Raw genomic sequence first — 21,097 nt, forward strand, 5'->3', positions numbered from 1 at the left:
TGATTTAAGCTCTTTCTTATTATTATTACAAGTATGTGTAAAAATTGATAAATTCCTAACCGCTGTGTTAGCTGCATGCCCAAAGTTTTGGCTTATTATATTTTTGTTTTAGTTCATCTAAACTTATTTTCTAGTTTACATTGTGATTTTTCTGCATTTACCCTTTGGTTATTTAGGAATGTATTGTTTAATTTCCTTCTGTTATTATGTTTCACCTGATTCCATTTTGGTTGGAAAACATACTTTGTATGATTTGTCTTTTTAAGTTTTATTGAGGCTTATTTTATGTTTTAACATGTAGTTTATTCTGTAGAATGTGCAGTTTGTACTTGAGAAGAATGTGTATTCTGCTGTTGTTAGGTGGTGTGTTCTATAGATGTCTCTCAGCTCTATTGGGTTGGGTTTAGGTGTTCAAGTCTTCTGTTTCCTTGTTGGTCTTCTGACTGTTTTCTCCATTTTCAAAAGGAGGGTATTGAAGTCTTCAACTCTTATTGTTTGTCTTTCTCCCTTTTTTTCTCTCAGATTTGCTTCACGTATTTTGACATTATGATGTTAGATCCATGTATTTTTATAATTGTTATATATTCCTGATGAATTGACCTTTTTTTTTTTTTTTGGAGACAGTCTTGTTCTGTTGCCCAGGCTGAAATGCAGTGCATGGCTTACTGCAACCTCTGCCTCCTGGGTTCCAGTGACTCTTGTGCCTCAGCCTCCTGAGTAGCTGGGACTGTAGGCGTGTGCCATCACGTCCAACTAATTAGAATTGACCTTTTAATTGTTATAAATTGTTCCTCCTTATTCCGAGTAACTTTTTTTTTGTTTTAAAGTCTGTTTGTCTTAGGTTAGAATAGACACTTCAGCTCTTATGGTTGCTGTTTGTATGGTTTATCTTTTAAAATCACTCTACTTTCAACCTATTTGTATTTTTTAAATAAAAAATGATGTATCTGCTGTAAAGAACATATAGTTAAATCTTGGGTTTTTAATTATAAAATTCTACCTAATTATTTTTGCCTTGTGATATGATTATTTAATCTGTTTGCATTTAATGTCATTATTGATGTCATTGGATTCACATTTTCTGGCTTACATTTGGTTTTTCATGTGTCTTGTGTCTTTTTTCTTCTCTGTTCCTCTTTAATTATTGCATGAAGTGAATATTTTCTAGTATGACACTTTCAGTTTAATTTTTTAAATGATTTTCTAGGTGGTTTTTTTTTTTTTTAAGTTATATTCTTAGTGGTTACTCTGGGGCTTATAATATTTATCTTATCAGAATATACTTCTGATTTATACTAACTTAATTCTAGTGTGATACAGAAACTTTACTCCTATATAGCTCTATTCCCTCTTTTTTTTTTTTTTTTTGGTGTCTTTATTATACATACTACTCACACACATGTTAAATGCCTTTAAGGTTTTTTTTGTTTGTTTTTTGTTTTGTTTTTTTTTTAGTTGGGGACTTGCTCTGTTGCCCAGGTTGGATTGCAGTGGCATGATCATAGCTCACTCTAACCTGGGCTCAAGTGATCCTCCTGCCTCAGTCTCCTCTGTCGTGAGGACCATAGGTGTGTACCACTACACTGAGCTAATTTTTCAAAAAAATTTTTTTGTAGAGATGGGATCTCACTACATTATTGGTCTCGAATTCCTGGGCTCAAGCAGTCCTCCCACCTTGGCCTCTCAAAGTGCTGGGATTATACATGTAAGCCACCATGCCCAGCTGCTTTATGTATTTTCAAATTGCTTTTAAAGTCAGTTAAGAGAATACAGGAAATGAAGCATATCTTTTTGTAGTTACCAATGTAATTATTTTTACTAGCACTATTTGTTTTGTTATGAAAATGTTACTACTATCTGGTGTTACTTGTTTTTCAGCCTTTGGAACTTTCTATATTCTTGTAAGGTGGATCTGCAAGTTCCCTGTTTTTGTGTATCTGGCATGTTTTTATTTCATCTTTTTGAGAGATAGTTTTGCTGGGGTTGGAATTCTTGGTTGACAGTCTTTTTCTTTTTTTCTTTTTTTTTTTTTTTTTGAGACAGAGTCTCGCTCTGTCGCCCAGGCTGGAGTGCAGTGGCCGGATCTCAGCTCACTGCAAGCTCCGCCTCCCGGGTTTACGCCATTCTCCTGCCTCAGCCTCCCGAGTAGCTGGGACTACAGGCGCCCGCCGCCTCGCCCGGCTAATTTTTTGTATTTTTTGTAGAGATGGGGTTTCACCGGGTTATCCAGGATGGTCTCGATCTCCTGACCTCGTGATCCACCCGTCTCGGCCTCCCAAAGGGCTGGGATTACAGGCTTGAGCCACCGCGCCCGGCCAACAGTCTTTTTCTTTTCAGCACTTTGAATATGCCTCTTCACTATCTTCTGGCCTCCATAGTTTTGGATGAGAAGTCAGCTATTACCTTATTCATGTTCTCTCGTGTGTAATTTGTTTTCTCTTGTTGCTTCCAAGATACATTCTTTGTCTTTCACTTCAGTATCTTGGTTATAATATATCTCCCTGTGGATCTCTGTGCTTATTCTACTTTGAGCTCACTGAACTTGTCAGATGTATAGTTAATATCTTTTATCTAATTTGGGAAGTTTTCAGCCATCATTTCTTTGAGGATTTTTTCTGCTTCTTTCTCATTTTTCCCCAGTTATCTCTTGCATCGCAATCCACATATATCAGCACCCTTAATCTTGTCTCACTGGTCTCTAAGCCTTTGTTTGTTTTTCTTCATTCTTTTTTCTGTCTTTTCTTCAGTTTGCATAATCTCTATTCATTTATCTTGATGTTTGCTGATTTTTTTCTTCTGTCTGTCCATATCTACTGTTGAGCCTCTAGTGAATTTTTCACTTCAGTTACTGTACTTTTCAGCCTTAGAATTTCCATTTTGTTATTTTCTAGGTTCTGTCTTTTATTCTGTATTTGATGTGACTTTGCTGTCATACCTACCTTTAATTCTTTAAGCATACTTTTCTTCCCTTTGAACATGTTTATAATAGCTGCTTTTAATTGTTAGTGGCTAAGCCCAATACGTGGGTCCTCTGAAAGGCAGATTTGCCTATTTTGTTCCCCCTGTGAAGAGGTCACACTTACTTTTGCACGTCTTTTCTGTTGTTCTAAACTGGACATTTTGGATAATATCTTGTTGCAACTCTGGATATTGATCCCTTCTCTGGGCTGGTAATGTTTGATATTTTTGTTGTTTAGTTATTTAGTGTCTGGTTTGGATTAGTTCTTAATTGCTCACCACCAGGATCTTCATTGTTTTCGCCAGTGTCCTTAGGCTTGAGCTTTTTATGCTCTGTTTCAAATAAAGTCATTCTCCTTATGGAGATGTGTGGAGCTCTCTGTTCTTATGGCTTGCCTCTCCTGGGCAGAAGCTTTGCGGCACTGCTCTGTATCTGGGGGCAGGTTCATTAGTCTACTTCTCTTGGAATAACACACCCGTTCTCTATGATTGTGATACTGAAAGGGGTAGTAGTTAGTCCCTGTGCTTAGTTTGCCTCTCCTGGAGTGGACCCTCACTCTACCTATGAGCTGGGGTAGGGGTGATTAGAGCTTAGTATTTTCAGCTTGGAATAAATCTTCCACTCTGTAAGTGGGGACTGGGTGCAAGTCGGTTGCTTCTTGTGTTGTTTCTTTTTCTCTTATTAGCAAACATCAACAACCAGTGTTCTTTCTTTGCAGCCTTTCTCCCATGACATTCTGCCTTACCTTATGGTTTATATCTACTGATGTACCCAGGTGTACCATTTTAATTATTTGGTTAAAATGGTACATCTTATTTCTACCAGTAAGATCCTGAGCTCCTCAGTTATCTCTCAGAATAGTATTGTGGTGTATGGGCTGACATTAAGATTTAATATTATACACAGTCTTGACATCTGAAATTGCGAGGTCCTCAAAGGGCCTAACCACAAGTTTACCTGCCAGATATGCCCTCCCCCCTGTGGGAGACGCTTCCTACACAGCCAGTTCTTCTATCAACGAGACCAACTGCCAACTGTATTCTAATTTATCCAAACTTGTTTCCAGTTTATCTTGTAATTTAAACTCTTCAAATTATGTTAAGTGTAGCTACTTTACCTGATATGTAAATTATCTTAACTCATACTTTGGAGCCAATTTGAGATGAAGCTCGGCAGTCACTTTCTGCTTGTTATGAAATAGGACCCAGAGGTTTGCCAATAAAAAATAAGAAATCAGGGCAACTAATATCAAGGGACCATTTCAATACAATATGAATCAAACATGGACATAAATATTTCTTTCATTTGCCTCCTCTTCACCCTATTGATGAGGGAGGGATTCCTGGTACTCAGCCTAATAGATTTCCATCCCATGCTAACCTGTGAAATTATTCAAACAAGCCAATCACATCCTCCTACAGAAATAAAAAAAATCACCCTCTCTTCTTGCTGCTGTAAGGCTGCCTCCCATAGTTTCTGTTTACTCATTCTGTTCACATGTACAACCCCCATGTGGCCCTGCATGACCTGGTATCTTCCCCAGCTGTGAGTATATGTGACTAATAAATACCGTCAGTCTCCTCTGTCCAGTGTTGTATTTAGCCAATCCAGAACCATCAAGCAGGAATCTCTCCCTCATCAATAGGGTGAAGAGGAGGCAAATGAAAGAAATATTTATGTCTATGTTTGATTCATATTGTATTGAAATGGTCCCTTGATATTAGTTGCCCTGATTTCTTATTGGCAAACCTCTGGGTCCTATTTCATAGCAAGCAGAAAGTGACTGCCGAGCTTCATCTCAAATTGGCTCCAAAGTATGAGTTAAGATAATTTACATATCAGGTAAAGTAGCTACACTTAACATAATTTGAATAGTTTAAATTACAAGATAAATTGGAAACAAGTTTGGATCTGGATTGTTGAAAAAGAATTGGTGACACCATTAGAAAGTAGGGTAGTCAATTTAGTTTTGGACATACTGAGTTTGATTTGTCAGGAGATCATTTGGTTTGAAGTGTCTTCAAAGCCGATTGAACAAATGGGAAATAGGAAATACAAATTTGGAAGTTCTTAAATAATTCATGATTAAAATTATGCCATAAGAGTAGTTAAGCTTTCTGAAGGAGCATTGGTAGAGAGAAAAGCAAAATGTCAAGGATTAGTACCTCATGGAATACAATAGCAGAAAGAGGCCAATAGAAAATACCAAAAAGGACAGATACTTTGTTTAAATTCTTACTCTGATTTAGTTCTTACCTCTTCAGTTTCCGTTTCCATTTCTTAGTGCCTTTACCATGTCACACTGGATTTTGTTGCACGTACATTTAGGATTGCTATATCTTCTTGGTGGATTGATCCTTTATCATTATGTAAGATTCCTCTTTGTCCCTAGTAATTTTCTTTGTTCTGAAGATTATCTTATATAGCCAATCCTACATAATAGTTCTTTTCTTTCTTCTTCTTCCTCTTCTTCTTCTCCCCCTCCTCCTCCTTTTCTTCTTCTTCTTTCTTCCTCCTCCTCTTTCTTCCTCTTCTTCCTTCTTCTTCTTCTTCTTCTTTTTTTTTTTTTTTAAAGAGATAAGGTCTCACTCTGTTGCCCAGGCCGGAGTGCAGTGATATGATCATAGCTCACAGCAGCCTTGAATTCCTGGGCTCAAGCAGTCCTTCTGTCTCACCCTCTGAGTAGCTAGGACTATAGATGCACCCTACCATGCCCAGCTAATCTTTTTTTTTTTTTTTTTTTTTGTAGAGACAAGGTCTTGCTATGTTGCCCAGGCTGGTTTTCAGCTCCTGGCCTTTCAAAGCCTGATCCTCCCATCTTGACTTTCCAAAGTGCTGGGATTACAGGCATAAGCCACTATACCCAGACTTTTAATCTGTCTTTTAGTTTCAGTCTTCCTATGTCATTGTGTTTGAAGTGAATTTTTTTGTAGACATCATGTAATTGGGTCATTAAAAAAAAAATCCACTCTGCTAATATCTGTATTTTAGTTTGTTTGTTTATTTATTTTGGGATGGAGTCTCGCTCTGTCACCGGGCTGGAGTATAGTGGTGTGACCTCGGCTCACTGCAACCTCTGCCTCCCAGGTTCAAGCGTGCCTCCCTGCCTCAGCCTCCCAAGTAGCTGGGACTACAGGTGCACACCACCATGCCTGGCTAATTTTTGTATTTTTAGTGGGGACAGGCTTTCACCATGTTGGCCAAGATGGTCTCGATCTCTTGACCTTGTGATCCACCCGCCTTGGTCTCCCGAAGTGCTGGGATTATAGGCGTAGTTTGTTTATTTAGATAGTTTATACCTGAAGTTAATATTGATCTATTATGCCTTAAGTCTGCAATTTTATTATTTATTTTCACTTTATTCCTGTTTCTCTCGTCTTGCCTTACTATGGGTTTCATGAACATATTTTAGAATTTCACTTTATTTATTTTTATTGTTTATTTATTTATTAATTTATGAGATGGAGTCTCGCTCTGTCGCCCAGGCTGGAGTGCAGTGGCACGATCTCGGCTCACTGCAAGCTCCATCTCCCGGGTTCACGCCATTCTTCTACCTCAGCCTCCCAATTAGCTGGGATTACAGGTGTGTGCCATCAGGCCCGGCTAATTGTTTTGTATTTTTGGTAGAGATGGGGTTTCACCATGTTGGCCAGCTGGTTTCAAACTCCTGACCTCTAGTGATCCGCCTGCATCAGCCTCCCAAAGTGCTGGGATTATAGGCGTGAGCCACCGAGCCCGGCCCTTGGTGTGGATTTCTTTGGGTTTCCTGTTTGGAGCTGACTTACCTTCTTTAATCTATAAGTTTATGTCTCATCAAATTTGGAATGTTTTCAGACTTTATTTCTTTGAATTTAACTCATCTTGTTTGCATCATTTGATTGTCTTCTCCCTCTCTATCGCGTTCACACTCTCTCTTTCTCTGTCTCTGTCTCTCTCTCTCTTTCTCGGCTCACTGCAACCTCTGCCTCCTGGGTTCAAGCGATTCTTGTGTCTCAGCCTCCCGCGTAGCTGGAATATTAGGCGTGTACCACCACGCCCAGCTAATTTTTTGTATTTTTAGTAGAGACGGGGTTTCACCATGTTGGCCAGGTTGGTCTTGAACTCCTGACCTTAAGTGATCCACCCGCCTCAGCCTCCCAAAGAGCTGGGATTATAGGCGTGAGCAACCACAGCCAGCCTTGATTGTCTTTTCTCAATCAGTTTGTGATTTTCCTGGTTCTTAGTGGTAAAAACAAATTTTGATTATATCCTGGACATTTTGGATATTATGTTAGGAGACTTTGATTCCTATTTATAATCTTCTGTTTAGCAGGCAGTTGCTCTATTTAGGTTTTCCATGTAGGTTCTGGCCTATTTATGTGGCTGTGATCCCAAAGATAATTTAGTTTTCAGGGTAGTTGCATTCTGGTCTATTTCAGTGGTACCATTGAGGCTCCCACTCAGTCCCTGTTGGTGATGCTTATGTGGGTGGAATGGCCTTCCTCAAGGCCTGCTGCTGCTGCGTGGGAAGGGGGAGATGCTAACCCACAGAGTAGAGAACATTTCCCTGGGCCTGCCCCTGGATCACCTGGTGTCAGTGGGTCACCCACTTGATTCTTGTTGATGGCATTCATGGAGTTAGAAAATGCTTTTCTAGGCCTCCTGATGCATCTAGGTAGGATGCTGGGCCCTGGGATGGAGAACATTTCCTTGAACCTACTCTCTGGGTTTCTCAGTGCTAGTGGACTTCCCATTCAATTTTTGCTAGTGCCACTGGGGAAGGAAAGTGGCTACCTGGGCTGCCTTTTACCACAGGAGAATTAGGAGATGGTGGACCTAGGTCTCTTGTTGCTGGCTAGAGGACAGGGAGATGCCAAATCTGTTGGGACTCTCCACCTGGTTTTTGCTGACACTACAGTTCAGGTGGTGCAAGCTTACCTGTTGCTGCTGGGTTGGAGTAGGGTGTGGGGAAATGGGACTGTCTGCTAAGTCTGCTGGGCTGCCCGTTTCTTGGTCCTTGGGCTATAGACAGCAGGCTTTTCTTGGACTTCTTTCCGCCCTCCTTCCTTCCCTTTCTCCTTCCCACTATTCCTATTCCTATTTCTATTTCTGGCCTTAGTCCAACAGTGTAGGCCTCTCCAGAGTCCAGCCTCAGATATGACAGTTAAAAAGAAAACTGAGAAAGTAATTGCCATGTTGTTCTCCAGTCTGGAGGTCCTTAGCCAGTCTGCCTTTCACTTTCTACCTTTCAGTCTTTATCTGATTGGCTTTTGGTTTCTAGGGAAATGGAGGGAAAAGCAAATTTGTGTCATTTTGTCAGGGAACAGAAGACAACTGGAGTTTCGAAAACTTGACTTCGATGTGCTATTGTCTTTGGTTGTTGGTAGAAATAATCATACGGGGGAAGCGAGGTAAAGGTCTTTCTCAGGCAATATTGAATAAACTCAGGGATCTCAAGCCACAGAATGTGGGGACACCTATGCCATGAAACTTTCCTAACTTTTCTAAAATCTGTAGTCCCCATCCTGAACTATTAATAATAGCTGACACTTATTGCTTGTTCACATTGCTAAGCATTTTACATATTATTATTGTAATGTACATTAGTTATTTAATACAGGTCGAGCGCCCCTAATCTGAAAATCCGCAATCCAAAATAGTCCAAAATCTGAAACTTTTTGACTGCTGATGTGATATTCAAAGGAATTACTCATTAGCGCATTTTGGATTTCAGATTTTTGGATTAGGTATGCACAGTGTATTCTTTTATCATATTATTATGCCATATTGTTTTATATTTGTATCTGACTTATGATGATGGGTGCTGCTATTATTCTATTTGCTATCTGAGCAAAATGAAACTTAGAGAAATTAAGTGACTTGCCCAGAGTCCCACTTTCTCTAAGAGGATTTTGATAGCTTCATTCCATATTGTTCTCTCTGTTTTTGAAGTTTTGAATGCCTTTATAACTTTACCATAAACATATCACACCATCAGTTTATACAAATTCTTTCTCAGAGAGGGCACCAATTTAATTTCTATTATATACTTAACACAAATCTTGGCGTATGATAAAGGCATGAAAGAGTCTCGATGATTGTTTCCTAACTTAAGAGTTCATCACTTAGTGGTACGGTACTGGCTGCCTCAGCCTGTTTACAGCATCAGGTAGTGACATAGTAGGAAACAATGCTTTGTGCAAGAAAGAATTTTAACTTCTTCCTAGGTAATATCAACACCCAGGGCTTCAGTTATTTTCTATGACTGATGACTTCCAGTTGTAGGACTCTATCTAGATATATCTTATACTCCAAATGTTTGTATCTGACTACTATGGAATGTCTTCATTTGGATGTCCCAAAGGCATCTTAATGTCAGAACTTTAAAAATGGAACCAATCATCTCTTTAAACCTACTCTTCCTTCTCTATTTCTTTTCAGGGAATGAGTGTCTACTTATTAGCCAAGCTAGAAACTTGTATTCTTCTTTCCCCCTCATCGCTGCCCAATCACTCAATCCCGTTGCTTCTGACTATCAGACTCCCATTCTCTTTTCTGAATTACTGCATTAGTAATGGAAAACTGATCATCTTCTCTGCCACTCATTTTTTGTATTAAGCGAAACTAGTCTGTTTACAGGGCAGACTTGATAATGTCACTTCCTAGTTTGGAGTTCTTGCTTTCCATTGTTAACCTCAGGGTAAATTCTAAACTCCTTAGTACATAGTAGAAGGTCCCTGCTTACCTTCGTAGCCTTATACTTGCCTCTTTTTTCATAGTGAACTACTGTCATTTCTTCATGATGCTAGACCCTCTTGTCTCCTTGATCTCATAGATGCTATTTTCTCTACTTGGAATGCTTCCCTATGCTTTATATGCCCATTTTTGCCTCATTTCTGGTTTTATCCTTTCATTCTGAGCTTTGCTGTCTTTCAGGAAAATGTTTCTGTTTTTTGCTGTTCACCATGACTCTTTAAGAAAGAGCCAGATACTCCTTATATATGTTACTATAGTGTCCTGTAAACAACCTCCCTAATCACTGCCCTTACACTGAATTTAGTAATTGCTTTTTTTCACTTGTTTCTATCTCCCACAGGACTTTAAGCTCTTTGAGGGTAGAGCTAGGGCTTTGCTAATATATATATTTTTGCACCTGGCCGTGAAAGCTGCTCAATAAGTATCTGTTGAATGACTTAATGAATCGATGAATATTAAATGAATTAATGTGCCTGGGTAGACTGGAGAGGGGTAGAATAAGATGGTAGGTTTTGTATTTTGGCAGGGATCAGTTCTCAAGAAAGTGGATCAAATAAATGTAAGTATCATATTTCGTTGACTATATGTCAGTTGTAATGAAAGCCTATGCATTAGTGTCTTATCACTATTTTATTGATCTCTAACATGAGGCTGTGTCTGTATGACTTGAATGGCCTATATGTCTTACTTTATGTTGTTTGGTGGGTATTGGGGTTTATGTTCCCTGCCTCTAAACCTAATTGATTTTTCTATTAGTTTTCCTGCCATAATTTTTATTGACGCCCAGTCTTTTGTTTAACCTTACTACCTTAGGTTGTTATTTGTTGGGTATCTTCTCCCTTGAAGATGCAAGTTACTCAGGGCAGGGAGGGAACCTGAGTGTGGCTCAGAGTAAGGGAGGACTTTAGTTTGGGGCAGGACTTTGAAGGGTTCTGTTAAAGATGAGGAGCCTAGAAGCAGGATCTGAAATTACATCTTCTCCTGTCCTTGGGTTATATTTACATCTGCTGTGCTAATAAGAGTATCAAAAATTCCTGTTTGAACTGTGATATACTTGTGTTATAGTTTAGTTATGAGAGAATGTAGTTTAAGATGATGAATGTTGAAGTAAACATCTTTGAGTTAGGGGTGCACCTATCAGGGTGGTTTGATGACTGGGCATTATTAGGACTAGGGTATAACTTTCCCAGGGTTATTCTGTTAGGAAGTAGTGTTTGGGATTTGATGTTTGAGTACCAGGTTCATGAACTTTTCATAACACCAGCAGTTCATTAGCTTTTTGAAACCCCTGCCCACTTAGGAATGAGGAAGAGTGTATAACGCACTTAACCTAACAATTCCTGCTTTCACATTGAAAAAGAACTTAGTGATAGCAACAACAAAATTAGGAATTAAATCATAGGCTATAGTGTTAGCTTATATATGTGATTTTTGTGTTATAAAACAGTGCCCTATTATCTTTTGAAACTAATCAATTTTATTACATTTAACTTGATTTTGTATTGCAAGTTATTTACATGGCATACATTTATCAACAGGACGACATTAATGAATTATCAGTATGCAGGAACTTTGGAAGGGTTATATTTACATCCGCTGTGCTAATAAGAGTATCAGAAATTCCTGTTTGAACTGTGATATACTTGTGTTATAGTTTAGTTATGAGAGAATATAGTTTAAGATGATGAATGTTGAAGTAAACATCTATGAGTTTACTGAGGGATTAACCAAATACAGCAAAATTAAAATTAGTTATCAATAATTAATAATTAGGAACTTATAAAAATGATATAGTAATTAGAAAGCAAGAATAACAGCAATGATGACAAAGACCCATTTAAAATATCACTGGTGTCTTTTTAAAAACTACATGAATTTGAGTTTACTTCTCTGTACACACAATAGGTGCTTTTGCCAGACTTCTTTTTTAAAAAAACTTCTTTATTTTTAATTTTTATGAGAACATAGTAGGTGTATATATTTATGGGGTACATGAGATATTTTGACACAAACATACGATATGCAATAATCACATCAAGGTAAATGGTGTATCTGTCACCTCAAGCATTCATTATTTCTTTATGTTGTGAAAAGTACAGTTATACTCTTTTAATTTAAAATGTGTTATAAATAATTGTTGACTGTAGTCACCCTGTTGTACTATATCATATTCTAGAGCTTATTCATTCTAACTACATTTTTGTACCCATTAACCATCCTCCCCACTACCTTCCTAGCCCCATTACAGACTTATTAGTGACTGAATTAGAGGGCTCAAAATTAGAGCTATAGTAATTTATTTGTGTGTGCTAGTATTAAAACCCATAATAATTCACTTGGAATGATTACTGGTAAGAGGCTCTTAGTCATATGTAAAATGGAAGTATGGAATTGTACCTCATTTTGTCTGTAAGAAATAAAGGGCTCGCTTATTCTTCTTATGCCAGTATATACTTGGGGAAATAAAATTGTACTGTCTTTATCACCTAAGGAAGCCTTCTGTGTTACTAAGCACCTTAGTATGGAGAAGAGTTCTTGAGTAAGTTGTACCCAGTTGTTAGTCTTAATGTTATCTCTAGGAGGCATACAGTTCCGACGAATATACAACTTTGGTATAGTATAGTCTTTTTCTGGTAGCCATGTTCCTCTTCTTGGTCGAAACTTACCTCTTCAACTCACCCCTACTTCTGAAAATGAATCTCCAAAGATTTGATCAGTATATAGTAATATTGTAACACTCACGCTTAGTGTATTCTTCTTTCCCAGGGCTGAGAGAATAATAAGCACTCTAAAAACATACCATTTTTCATCATGAACTCCTTACTTACATAGACATATTTTAAAATTCATAATTTGTGGATTTGTGATCACCATTCTTCTGACAGTTTGACATATATGTCCTTAACTTTATATAGAACTGACAAGAATTCTTCTTTAACATCATGCATCTCCTCCTGCACTTTTAACAGCTTAACCTATAGTTGTTCTTCCAGTTTTCTTTACTAATCTTTTCCTTTACCCCTGAGGTTAAGAAGACCTTATCTTATGTAACCTTCTGGATCCTTCAAGGACCTGGACTGTACATCTTAACTCCTTAGCTATTTATGTCATTTGTCCCCATTCATGGTGTCACTAGTAATTTGTAATGGCCAAAGGGATGTAAAAACTTTGAGAAATTAGGAAATCATTTAGAAAAACAAGGTTCTGTTTTGTTAATCTGTTTTGGTTTATTAACTTCTTGAGCCTGTTCTGTTTCCTTACAAAAAACTTTTCTTATTTTCTTTAGACCCAGGAGGCAAGAACCTCACAAAATTTTGTAACCCATATTCCTTCTCAAGTTACAGTGCATGTTGCATTTTTAAATTTTTTACTTTTCTTGAAGAGTTAATACTTGATACTTCTAGTTCTTTACTTTAAAATTCACTCCTCTACCCATTTCATTCTATATTCAGCTCCTTTGGAGCTCGTCAGTAGCCATAGAAAGCCAGTCAGTTGTAGTGGAAAGAGCTCAGAATTTGGATTTAGAGTTCAAGGGTTAAAGTACCAGTTTTTGTCACTTACCCACCTACAATTCTAGAAAAACTATGTATCTTTGCACTTAAAATGTGATCTGAGGACCAATAACATTGGGCATCTCTGGGGAGCTTGTTAGAAATGCAGAATTTCAGGTCCCACCCAGACCTACTGAGTCAGAATCTGCAAGTTAACAAGATCCCAACACTGAGAAGCACTGTTACATGGTCGTCTTTGCAACTCGGTTTCCCTATACGTAAAGTATGGATAATACTTGCTCTATATATCAATCATCTTAACATCATCTGACACATCATATGTTTTACCAATTTATTGTCAGCCTCCTTCTGCTGGAATACAAATAAGCTCTGCGAGGTAGGGATTATTGTCTGTTCGTTTATTGCTGTATGTAGAACAGTGCCTAGCACATAATAAGAAGTCATGTATTTTGAATGAACAATGAATGAATGGACAGCTTGTCAAATCCTGTCATTTCTGTTGCAGTCACTTACTTTACACTGCTGTTTAAAACTGCTTTCATTTCATATGGAAACGTTCGTTGGATTGTGCAACCCAGATTTTTACATTCCCTTCTCACTCATCTTGAAAACTTTAAAACTGTAAACAACTTGCCATGCCATATGGAATTAAGTTCAAACTCTTCAGAGTAACCTTTAGAGTCTTTTTCAGTTTTATGTACTTAAATATATATACATTATACAGGGTGCATTTGCTGGGAGAGTCCTTCAAACTCACTGCACACATAGCATCCCTGTAGGCCATATTGTACTGCCCCTGTGGGACTTTGGGTGCAAGAGGAACCTGTGAAAATAAGCTGATGATCCTTTGCTGTACCAGGGATCATAAAGTCTTTTGTCTCTGACTGAAGACCTTATGTCTTATGCTAGCCTACAAGACACAATAACAGATTGTAAGTAGGGTGAAATCAAATCCTAGACCCAACAGCATTATCCCATCTCATTGATAATTCTCTAAAAATCCAAGTTTTAAGATCCTTATAATATTTCATCTGCTGGATATACTATTGTTTATAACCATTACTCTGTTGTTGAAGATTTAAAATATTTTTACTTTAGTTTTCTAATTAATATATTTGTGTGCAAATATTTGTCTCCTTTGATGGCTGTTTCCTTAGGATTCATTTCTAGGAGCTTTTTAAAGGCTCAAAGCTTGCGTTTTTTCGGCACATAGAATTTAAAATAGAAAATTTTATATAATATTAACAAATCTCTTTTTCTTTAGGAGATGCTTCTAAAGGAGGCATAGTTAAAGTTACTCAATCCAACTTGAAGTCAGGCATCACTACCACTCCTGTTGATTCAGACATTGGATCTCATTTATCCTTGTCCTTTGAGGACCTGTCTCAGTTGACTGTAAGTTCTCCTCTAGAAACTACTACTGGTCAACACACCAGTACTGTCAACCAAAGGCCATTAGCGGATACTCATCTAACTGAAGAGACTCTGAAAGTCACAGCTATTCCTGAACCAGCTTACCAGAAGACTGCAACACCAACAGTACTCTCTAGTTCCCACTCACACAGGGGGAAGCCCAGTATTTTCTACCAGCAGGGCTTGCCAGACAGTCATCTAACTGAAGAGGCTTTGAAAGTTTTAGCTGCTCCTGGACCAACTGACCAGACAACTGGCATACCAACTCTAACTTCTACTTCCTACTCACATAGAGAGAAGCCTGGTATTTTTTACCAACAAGAGTTACCAGAGAGTAACTTAACTGAAGAGCCTTTGAAAGTTTCAGCTGCTCCTGGCCCAGTGGAGCAGAAAACTGGAATACCTACAGTATCCTCTACATCCCACTCACATGGAGAGGACCTCCTTTTTTTCTATCGACAGACCTTGCCAGATGGTCATCTAACTGATCAGGCTCTGAAAGTTTCAGCTATGTCTGGACCGGCTGACCAGAAGACTGGGACAGCAACAGTACTCTCTACTCCCCACTCACATAGAGAGAAGCCTGGTATTTTTTACCAACAAGAGTTCCCAGATAGTCATCAAACTGAAGAGACTCTTAAAGTTTCGTTCACTCCTGGACTAGCTGACCAGAAGACTGAGATACCAGCAGTACAGTCTAGTTCTTACTCACAGAGAGAAAAGCCTAGTATTTTGTACCCACAGGTGTTAGCAGACAGTCATCTACCTGAAGAGGGTCTGAGCGTTTCAGCTGTTGCTGGACCAGCTGACCAGAAGACTGGCCTACCAACAGTACCCTCTAATGCATACTCACACAGAGAGAAGCTCCGTATTTTCTACGAACAGGCCTTGCTGGACAGCCAACTACCCGAAGAGGTTCTGAAAAATTCAGCTGTTTCTGGACCAGCTGACAGAAAGACGGGGACACCAACTGTAACCTCTACTTCCTCTGTGTCCTCTTCACTTGGAGAAAAGCCTGGTGCTTTCTATCAGCAGACCTTACCCAATAGTCATCTAACTGAAGAGGCTCTGAAAGTATCAGTTGTTCCTGGACCCGGTGATCAGAAGACTGGGATACCCTCAGCACCATCTAGTTTCTACTCACACAGAGAGAAGCCCGTTATTTTTTCCCAGCAGACCCTACCAGACTTTCTTTTCCCTGAAGAAGCTCTGAAGGTTTCAGCTGTTTCTGTATTGGCTGCCCAGAAGACGGGGACACCAACAGTGTCCTCTAATTCTCACTCACATAGCGAGAAATCTAGTATTTTCTACCAGCAAGAGTTGCCAGACAGTGATCTACCTAGAGAATCTCTGAAAATGTCTGCTATTCCTGGACTGACTGACCAGAAGACTGTCCCAACACCAACAGTACCTTCAGGTTCCTTCTCACATAGAGAGAAGCCCAGTATTTTCTATCAGCAGGAATTGCCAGATAGTCATCCAACTGAAAAGGCTGTGAAAGTTTCAACTGGCCCTGGACCAGCTGACCAGAAGACTGAGATACCAACAATACAGTCTAGTTCTTACCCACAGAGGGAGAAGCCTAGTGTTTTTTACCCACAGGTGTTATCAGACAGTCGTCTACCTGAAGAGAGTCTGAAAGTTTCAGCCTTCCCTGGACCAGCTGATCAGACGACTGACACACCAGCAGTACCCTCTACTTTCTACTCACAAAGAGAGAAGCCTGGTATTTTCTACCAACAGACCTTGCCAGAGAGTCATCTGCCTAAAGAGGCTCTGAAAATTTCAGTAGCTCCTGGACCAGCAGACCAGAGGACGGGCACACCAACTGTAACCTCAACTTCCTACTCACAATATAGAGAAAAGCCCAGCATTTTCCACCAACAGGCCTTGCCAGGTACTCATATACCTGAAGAGGCTCAGAAAGTTTCAGCTGTTACTGGACTGGGTGACCAGAAGACTTGGATACCAGGAGTACTTTCTACTTTCTACTCACAAAGAGAGAAGCCTGGTATTTTCTATCAACAGACCTTGCCAGGTAGTCATATACCTGAAGAGGCACAGAAAGGTTCAACTGTTCCTGGACCAGCTGACCAGAAGACTGGGACACCAACTCCAACCTCTACTTCCTACTCACACACAGAGAAGCCTGGTATTTTCTACCAACAGGTCTTGCCAGATAATCATCCAACTGAAGAGGCTCTGAAAATTTCAGTTGCCTATGAACCAGTTGACCAGACAACTGGCACAACAACTGCAACCTCTACTTCCTACTCACAACATCGAGAGAAGCCCAGCATTTTCTACCAACAGTCGTTGCCAAGTAGTCATCTAACTGAAGAGGCACGGAAAGTTTCAGTGGTTCCTGGACCAGCTGACCAGAAGACTGGGATACCAAGTTTACCCTCTACTTTCTACTCACACACAGAGAAGCCTGGTGTTTTCTACCAACAGGTCTTGCCACATAGTCATCTACCTGAAGAGGCTTTGAAAGTTTCAGTTGCTCCTGGACCAGTTGACCAAACGATTGGCACACCAACTGTAACCTCTCCTTCCAGCTCATTTGGAGAGAAGCCCATTGTTATCTACAAACAGGCCTTTCCAGATGGTCATCTACCTGAAGAGTCTCTGAAAGTTTCAGTTGCTCCTGGACCAGTTGACCAGACAACTGGCTCACCAACTGTAACCTCTCCTTCCTACTCGCAACATAGAGCAAAGCCTGGCAGTTTCTACCAGCCGGCATTGCTAGGTAGTCAAATACCTGAAGAGGCTCTCAGAGTTTCATCTGCTTCTGGACCAGCTGACCAGACAACTGGCGTACCAACCATAACCTCTACTTCCTACTCACTTGGAGAGAAGCCCATTATTATCTACAAACAGGCCTTTGCAGATGGTCATCTCCCTGAAGAGGCTCTGAAAGTTTCCATTGTTTCTGGACCTACTGAAAGGAAGACTGAGATACCAACAGGACCTTTAGGTTCCAGTGCACTTGGAGAGAAGCCCCTTACTTTCTACCAGCAGGCTCTGTTAGACAGTCCTCTAAATAAAGAAGTTGTGAAAGTTTCAGCTGCTCCTGGACCAGTTGACCAGAAGACTGAGACAATACCAGTATATTCTACTCCCTACTCAAATAGGGGGAAGCCCGTCATTTTCTACCAACAGACCCTATCAGACAGTCATTTACCTGAAGAAGCTCTGAAAGTTCCACCTGTTCCTGGACCAGATGCCCAGAAGACTGAGACACCATCAGTATCCTCTAGTTTATACTCACATAGAGAGAAGCCCGTTGTCTTCTACCAACAGGCCCTGCCAGACAGTCAGCTAACTAAAGAAACTCTGAAAGTTTCAGCTGTTCCTCAACCAGCTGACCAGAAGACTGGGTTATCTACTGTAACCTCCTCTTTCTATTCACATACAGAGAAGCCTAATACTTCTTACCAACAAGAGTTGCCAGATGGTCATCTAACTGAAAAGGCTCTGAAAGTTTCAGATGTTCCTGGACCAGCTGACCAGAAGAGGGGGTTATCGACAGTAACCTCTACTTCCTACTCACACAGAGAGAAGCCCATTATTTCCTACCAGCAAGAGTTGCCACGTTTTACTGAAGCAGGTTTGAAAATTTTAAGAGTTCCTGGACCAGCTGACCAGAAGACTGGAATAAACGTCCTGTCCTCTAATTCCTACCCACAGAGAGAGCAGTCTGTCATTTCTTATCAGCAGGAGTTGCCAGATCTTACTGAAGTAACTTTGAAAGCAGTAGGGGTTCCTGGGCCTGCTGACCAGAAGACTGGGATACAAATAGCATCCTCTAGTTCCTACTCAAATAGAGAGAAGCCCAGTATTTTTCATCAGCAGGAGTTGCCAGATATTACTGAAGAAACTTTCAATGTTTTTGTTGTTCCTGGACAAGGTGACCAGAAGGCTGAGATACCAACAGTACCTCTAAGTTACTACTCACATAGAGAGAAGCCTAGTGTTATCTCTCAACAGGAGTTGCCAGACAGTCATCTCACAGAAGACGCTCTGAAAGTTTCACCTGTTTCTATACCAGCAGAGCAGAAGACTGGGATACCAATAGGACCGTCTAGTTCCTACTCACATTCACATAAAGAGAAACTCAAGATTTCAACTGTGCACATACCAGATGACCAGAAAACTGAGTTTCCAGCAGCTACCCTTAGTTCCTGCTCACAAACAGAGAAGCCCAAGATTTCAACTGTGATTGGACCAAATGACCAGAAGACTCCATCCCAGGCAGCTTTTCATAGTTCCTATTCTCAAACAGTAAAGCCCGATATTTTATTTCAACAGCAGTTGCCAGATAGAGATCAAAGTAAAGGTATTCTAAAGATTTCAGCTGTCCCTGAGCTAACTGATGTGAATACTGGAAAACCAATACCTCTCTCTAGTTCTTATTTTCACAGAGAGAAATCAAGTATTTTCAGTCCACAGGAATTGCCAGGTAGACATGTAACTGAAGATGTGCTGAAGATTTCAACAATTCCTGGACCACCTAGTCAGAAAACAGTATTACCAACAGCTCTTCCTAGTTCCTTTTCACACCGAGAGAAACCCGATATTTTCTATCAAAAGGATTCGCCAGATAGACGTCTAACTGAAGATGCTCTAAAGATCTCAAGTGCTCTTGGGCAAGCTGATCAAATTACTGGATTACACACAGTTCCCTCTGGTACTTACTCACATGGTGAGAATCACAAGCTTGTTTCAGAACATGTCCAAAGGCTGATAGATAATTTGAATTCTTCTGACTCCAGTGTTAGCTCAAATAATGTGCTTTTAAATTCTCAGGCTGATGACAGAGTTGTAATAAATAAACCAGAATCTGCAGGTTTTAGAGATCTTGGCTCTGAAGAAATCCAGGATGCAGAAAATAGTTCTAAAACTCTTAAGGAAATTCGGACACTTTTGATGGAGGCAGAAAATATAGCACTGAAACGATGCAATTTTCCTGCTCCCCTTGCCCCTTTCAGAGATATTAGTGATATTTCATTTATACAATCTAAGAAGGTGGTTTGCTTCAAAGAACCCTCTTCCACTGATGTATCTAATGGTGATTTGCTTCAGAGACAGCCATTCACAGAGGAAAGCCCAAGCAGCAGGTGCATACAGAAGGATATTGGCACACAGACGAATTTGAAATGCCAGAGAGGCATTGAAAATTGGGAGTTTATTAGTTCAACTACAGTAAGAAGTCCTCTACAGGAAGCAGAGAGCAAAGTCAGTATGGCATTAGAAGAAACTCTTAGGCAATATCAAGCAGCCAAATCTGTAATGAGGTCTGAACCTGAAGGGTGTAGTGGAACCATTGGGAATAAAATTATTATCCCCATGATGACTGTCATAAAAAGTGATTCAAGTAGTGATGCCAGTGATGGAAATGGTTCCTGCTCGTGGGACAGTAATTTACCAGAGTCTTTGGAATCAGTTTCTGATGTTCTTCTAAACTTCTTTCCATATGTTTCACCCAAGACAAGTATAACAGATAGCAGAGAGGAAGAGGGTGTGTCAGAGAGTGAGGATGGTGGGGGTAGCAGTGTAGACTCACTGGCTGCACATGTGAAAAACCTTCTGCAATGTGAATCCTCACTGAATCATGCTAAAGAAATACTCAGAAATGCAGAGGAAGAGGAAAGCCGGGTACGAGCACACGGTAAGAAAAAAGGTTCAGGCTTATAAACGTTATAGCTTAATAATTTGTTTAAAGTTAGATATTTATGATTTGAGGGTGCCTAGCCAATGAAAAATAAAAACGAGATCAGGAAAAAAAAAAGAATTGTTAGAGTGATTATATTTCTTCTTACAATCCATAAAAAGTCTATTTAACCAATAATGTAGTTAAGTTACAGTATTAGTACCAGCCTAAATTTAGGTTCTTGTTTTTTGGAGAAGTAGATTCTGATGTATGGCAGAGAGTAAAGAGGTCGCTTGGCTCCTGAGCTCCTAAAGCTATCATGTTTCCCTAATCCTCCCATTATAGTATCCTTATTGTGAAGGCAGAAAAAACCTCCAATTTGCTGTGCTCTAAATTGCTTTTTGTCCTAAAACTACATATATTTTCTCTTTCCCTTTTCTAATAAAACTCTTGGTGGTGTTCTCAGACATTTGGAAAAAAATCAATGCATTTTATACTAAAACTTGGATTAGAGGTTTAAAAGAGAATATTTACAAATCTCATTACTTTCTAATAGAATGCCATTAAAAACAAAAATCTGTAAGACAATATGGGGAATATATTTTGGGAGGCAATTTAAAAGCAATTTAGGCCTACCTAGAAATTGTCCCTTGAGGTTAACTTCCTACACTGTTCCTTGCACCTTTTTATTCTTAAAAAAAACCCTCCGAGTTTTTTTTTTTTTTTTTTTTTGCCTATAAAACTTTTATAAATTGTAATTGTAGCAGGAACTAAAGGGAGAGGCAAAGGGACTCTTGATTAGAAGGAGGATTAAGATAAACATGA

At 39.5% G+C, this 21,097-nt stretch overlaps 1 protein-coding gene across 1 annotated transcript in view; it reads left to right on the forward strand.

The window, feature by feature from the left end:
• Window positions 1-21,097, forward strand: part of ALMS1 (ALMS1, centrosome and basal body associated protein) — a 220,967-nt gene that overhangs the window by 54,958 nt on the left and 144,912 nt on the right. Inside the window, exon 8 of the mRNA XM_025353758.1 lies at window positions 14,471-20,290. Within this exon, the coding sequence (XP_025209543.1) occupies window positions 14,471-20,290 (5,820 nt within the window). The remainder of the gene's footprint in view (window positions 1-14,470; window positions 20,291-21,097) is intronic.

Source organism: Theropithecus gelada, chromosome 13 (genome assembly GCF_003255815.1).
Source record: "Theropithecus gelada isolate Dixy chromosome 13, Tgel_1.0, whole genome shotgun sequence".
In the NCBI taxonomy this organism is placed as follows: domain Eukaryota; kingdom Metazoa; phylum Chordata; class Mammalia; order Primates; family Cercopithecidae; genus Theropithecus; species Theropithecus gelada.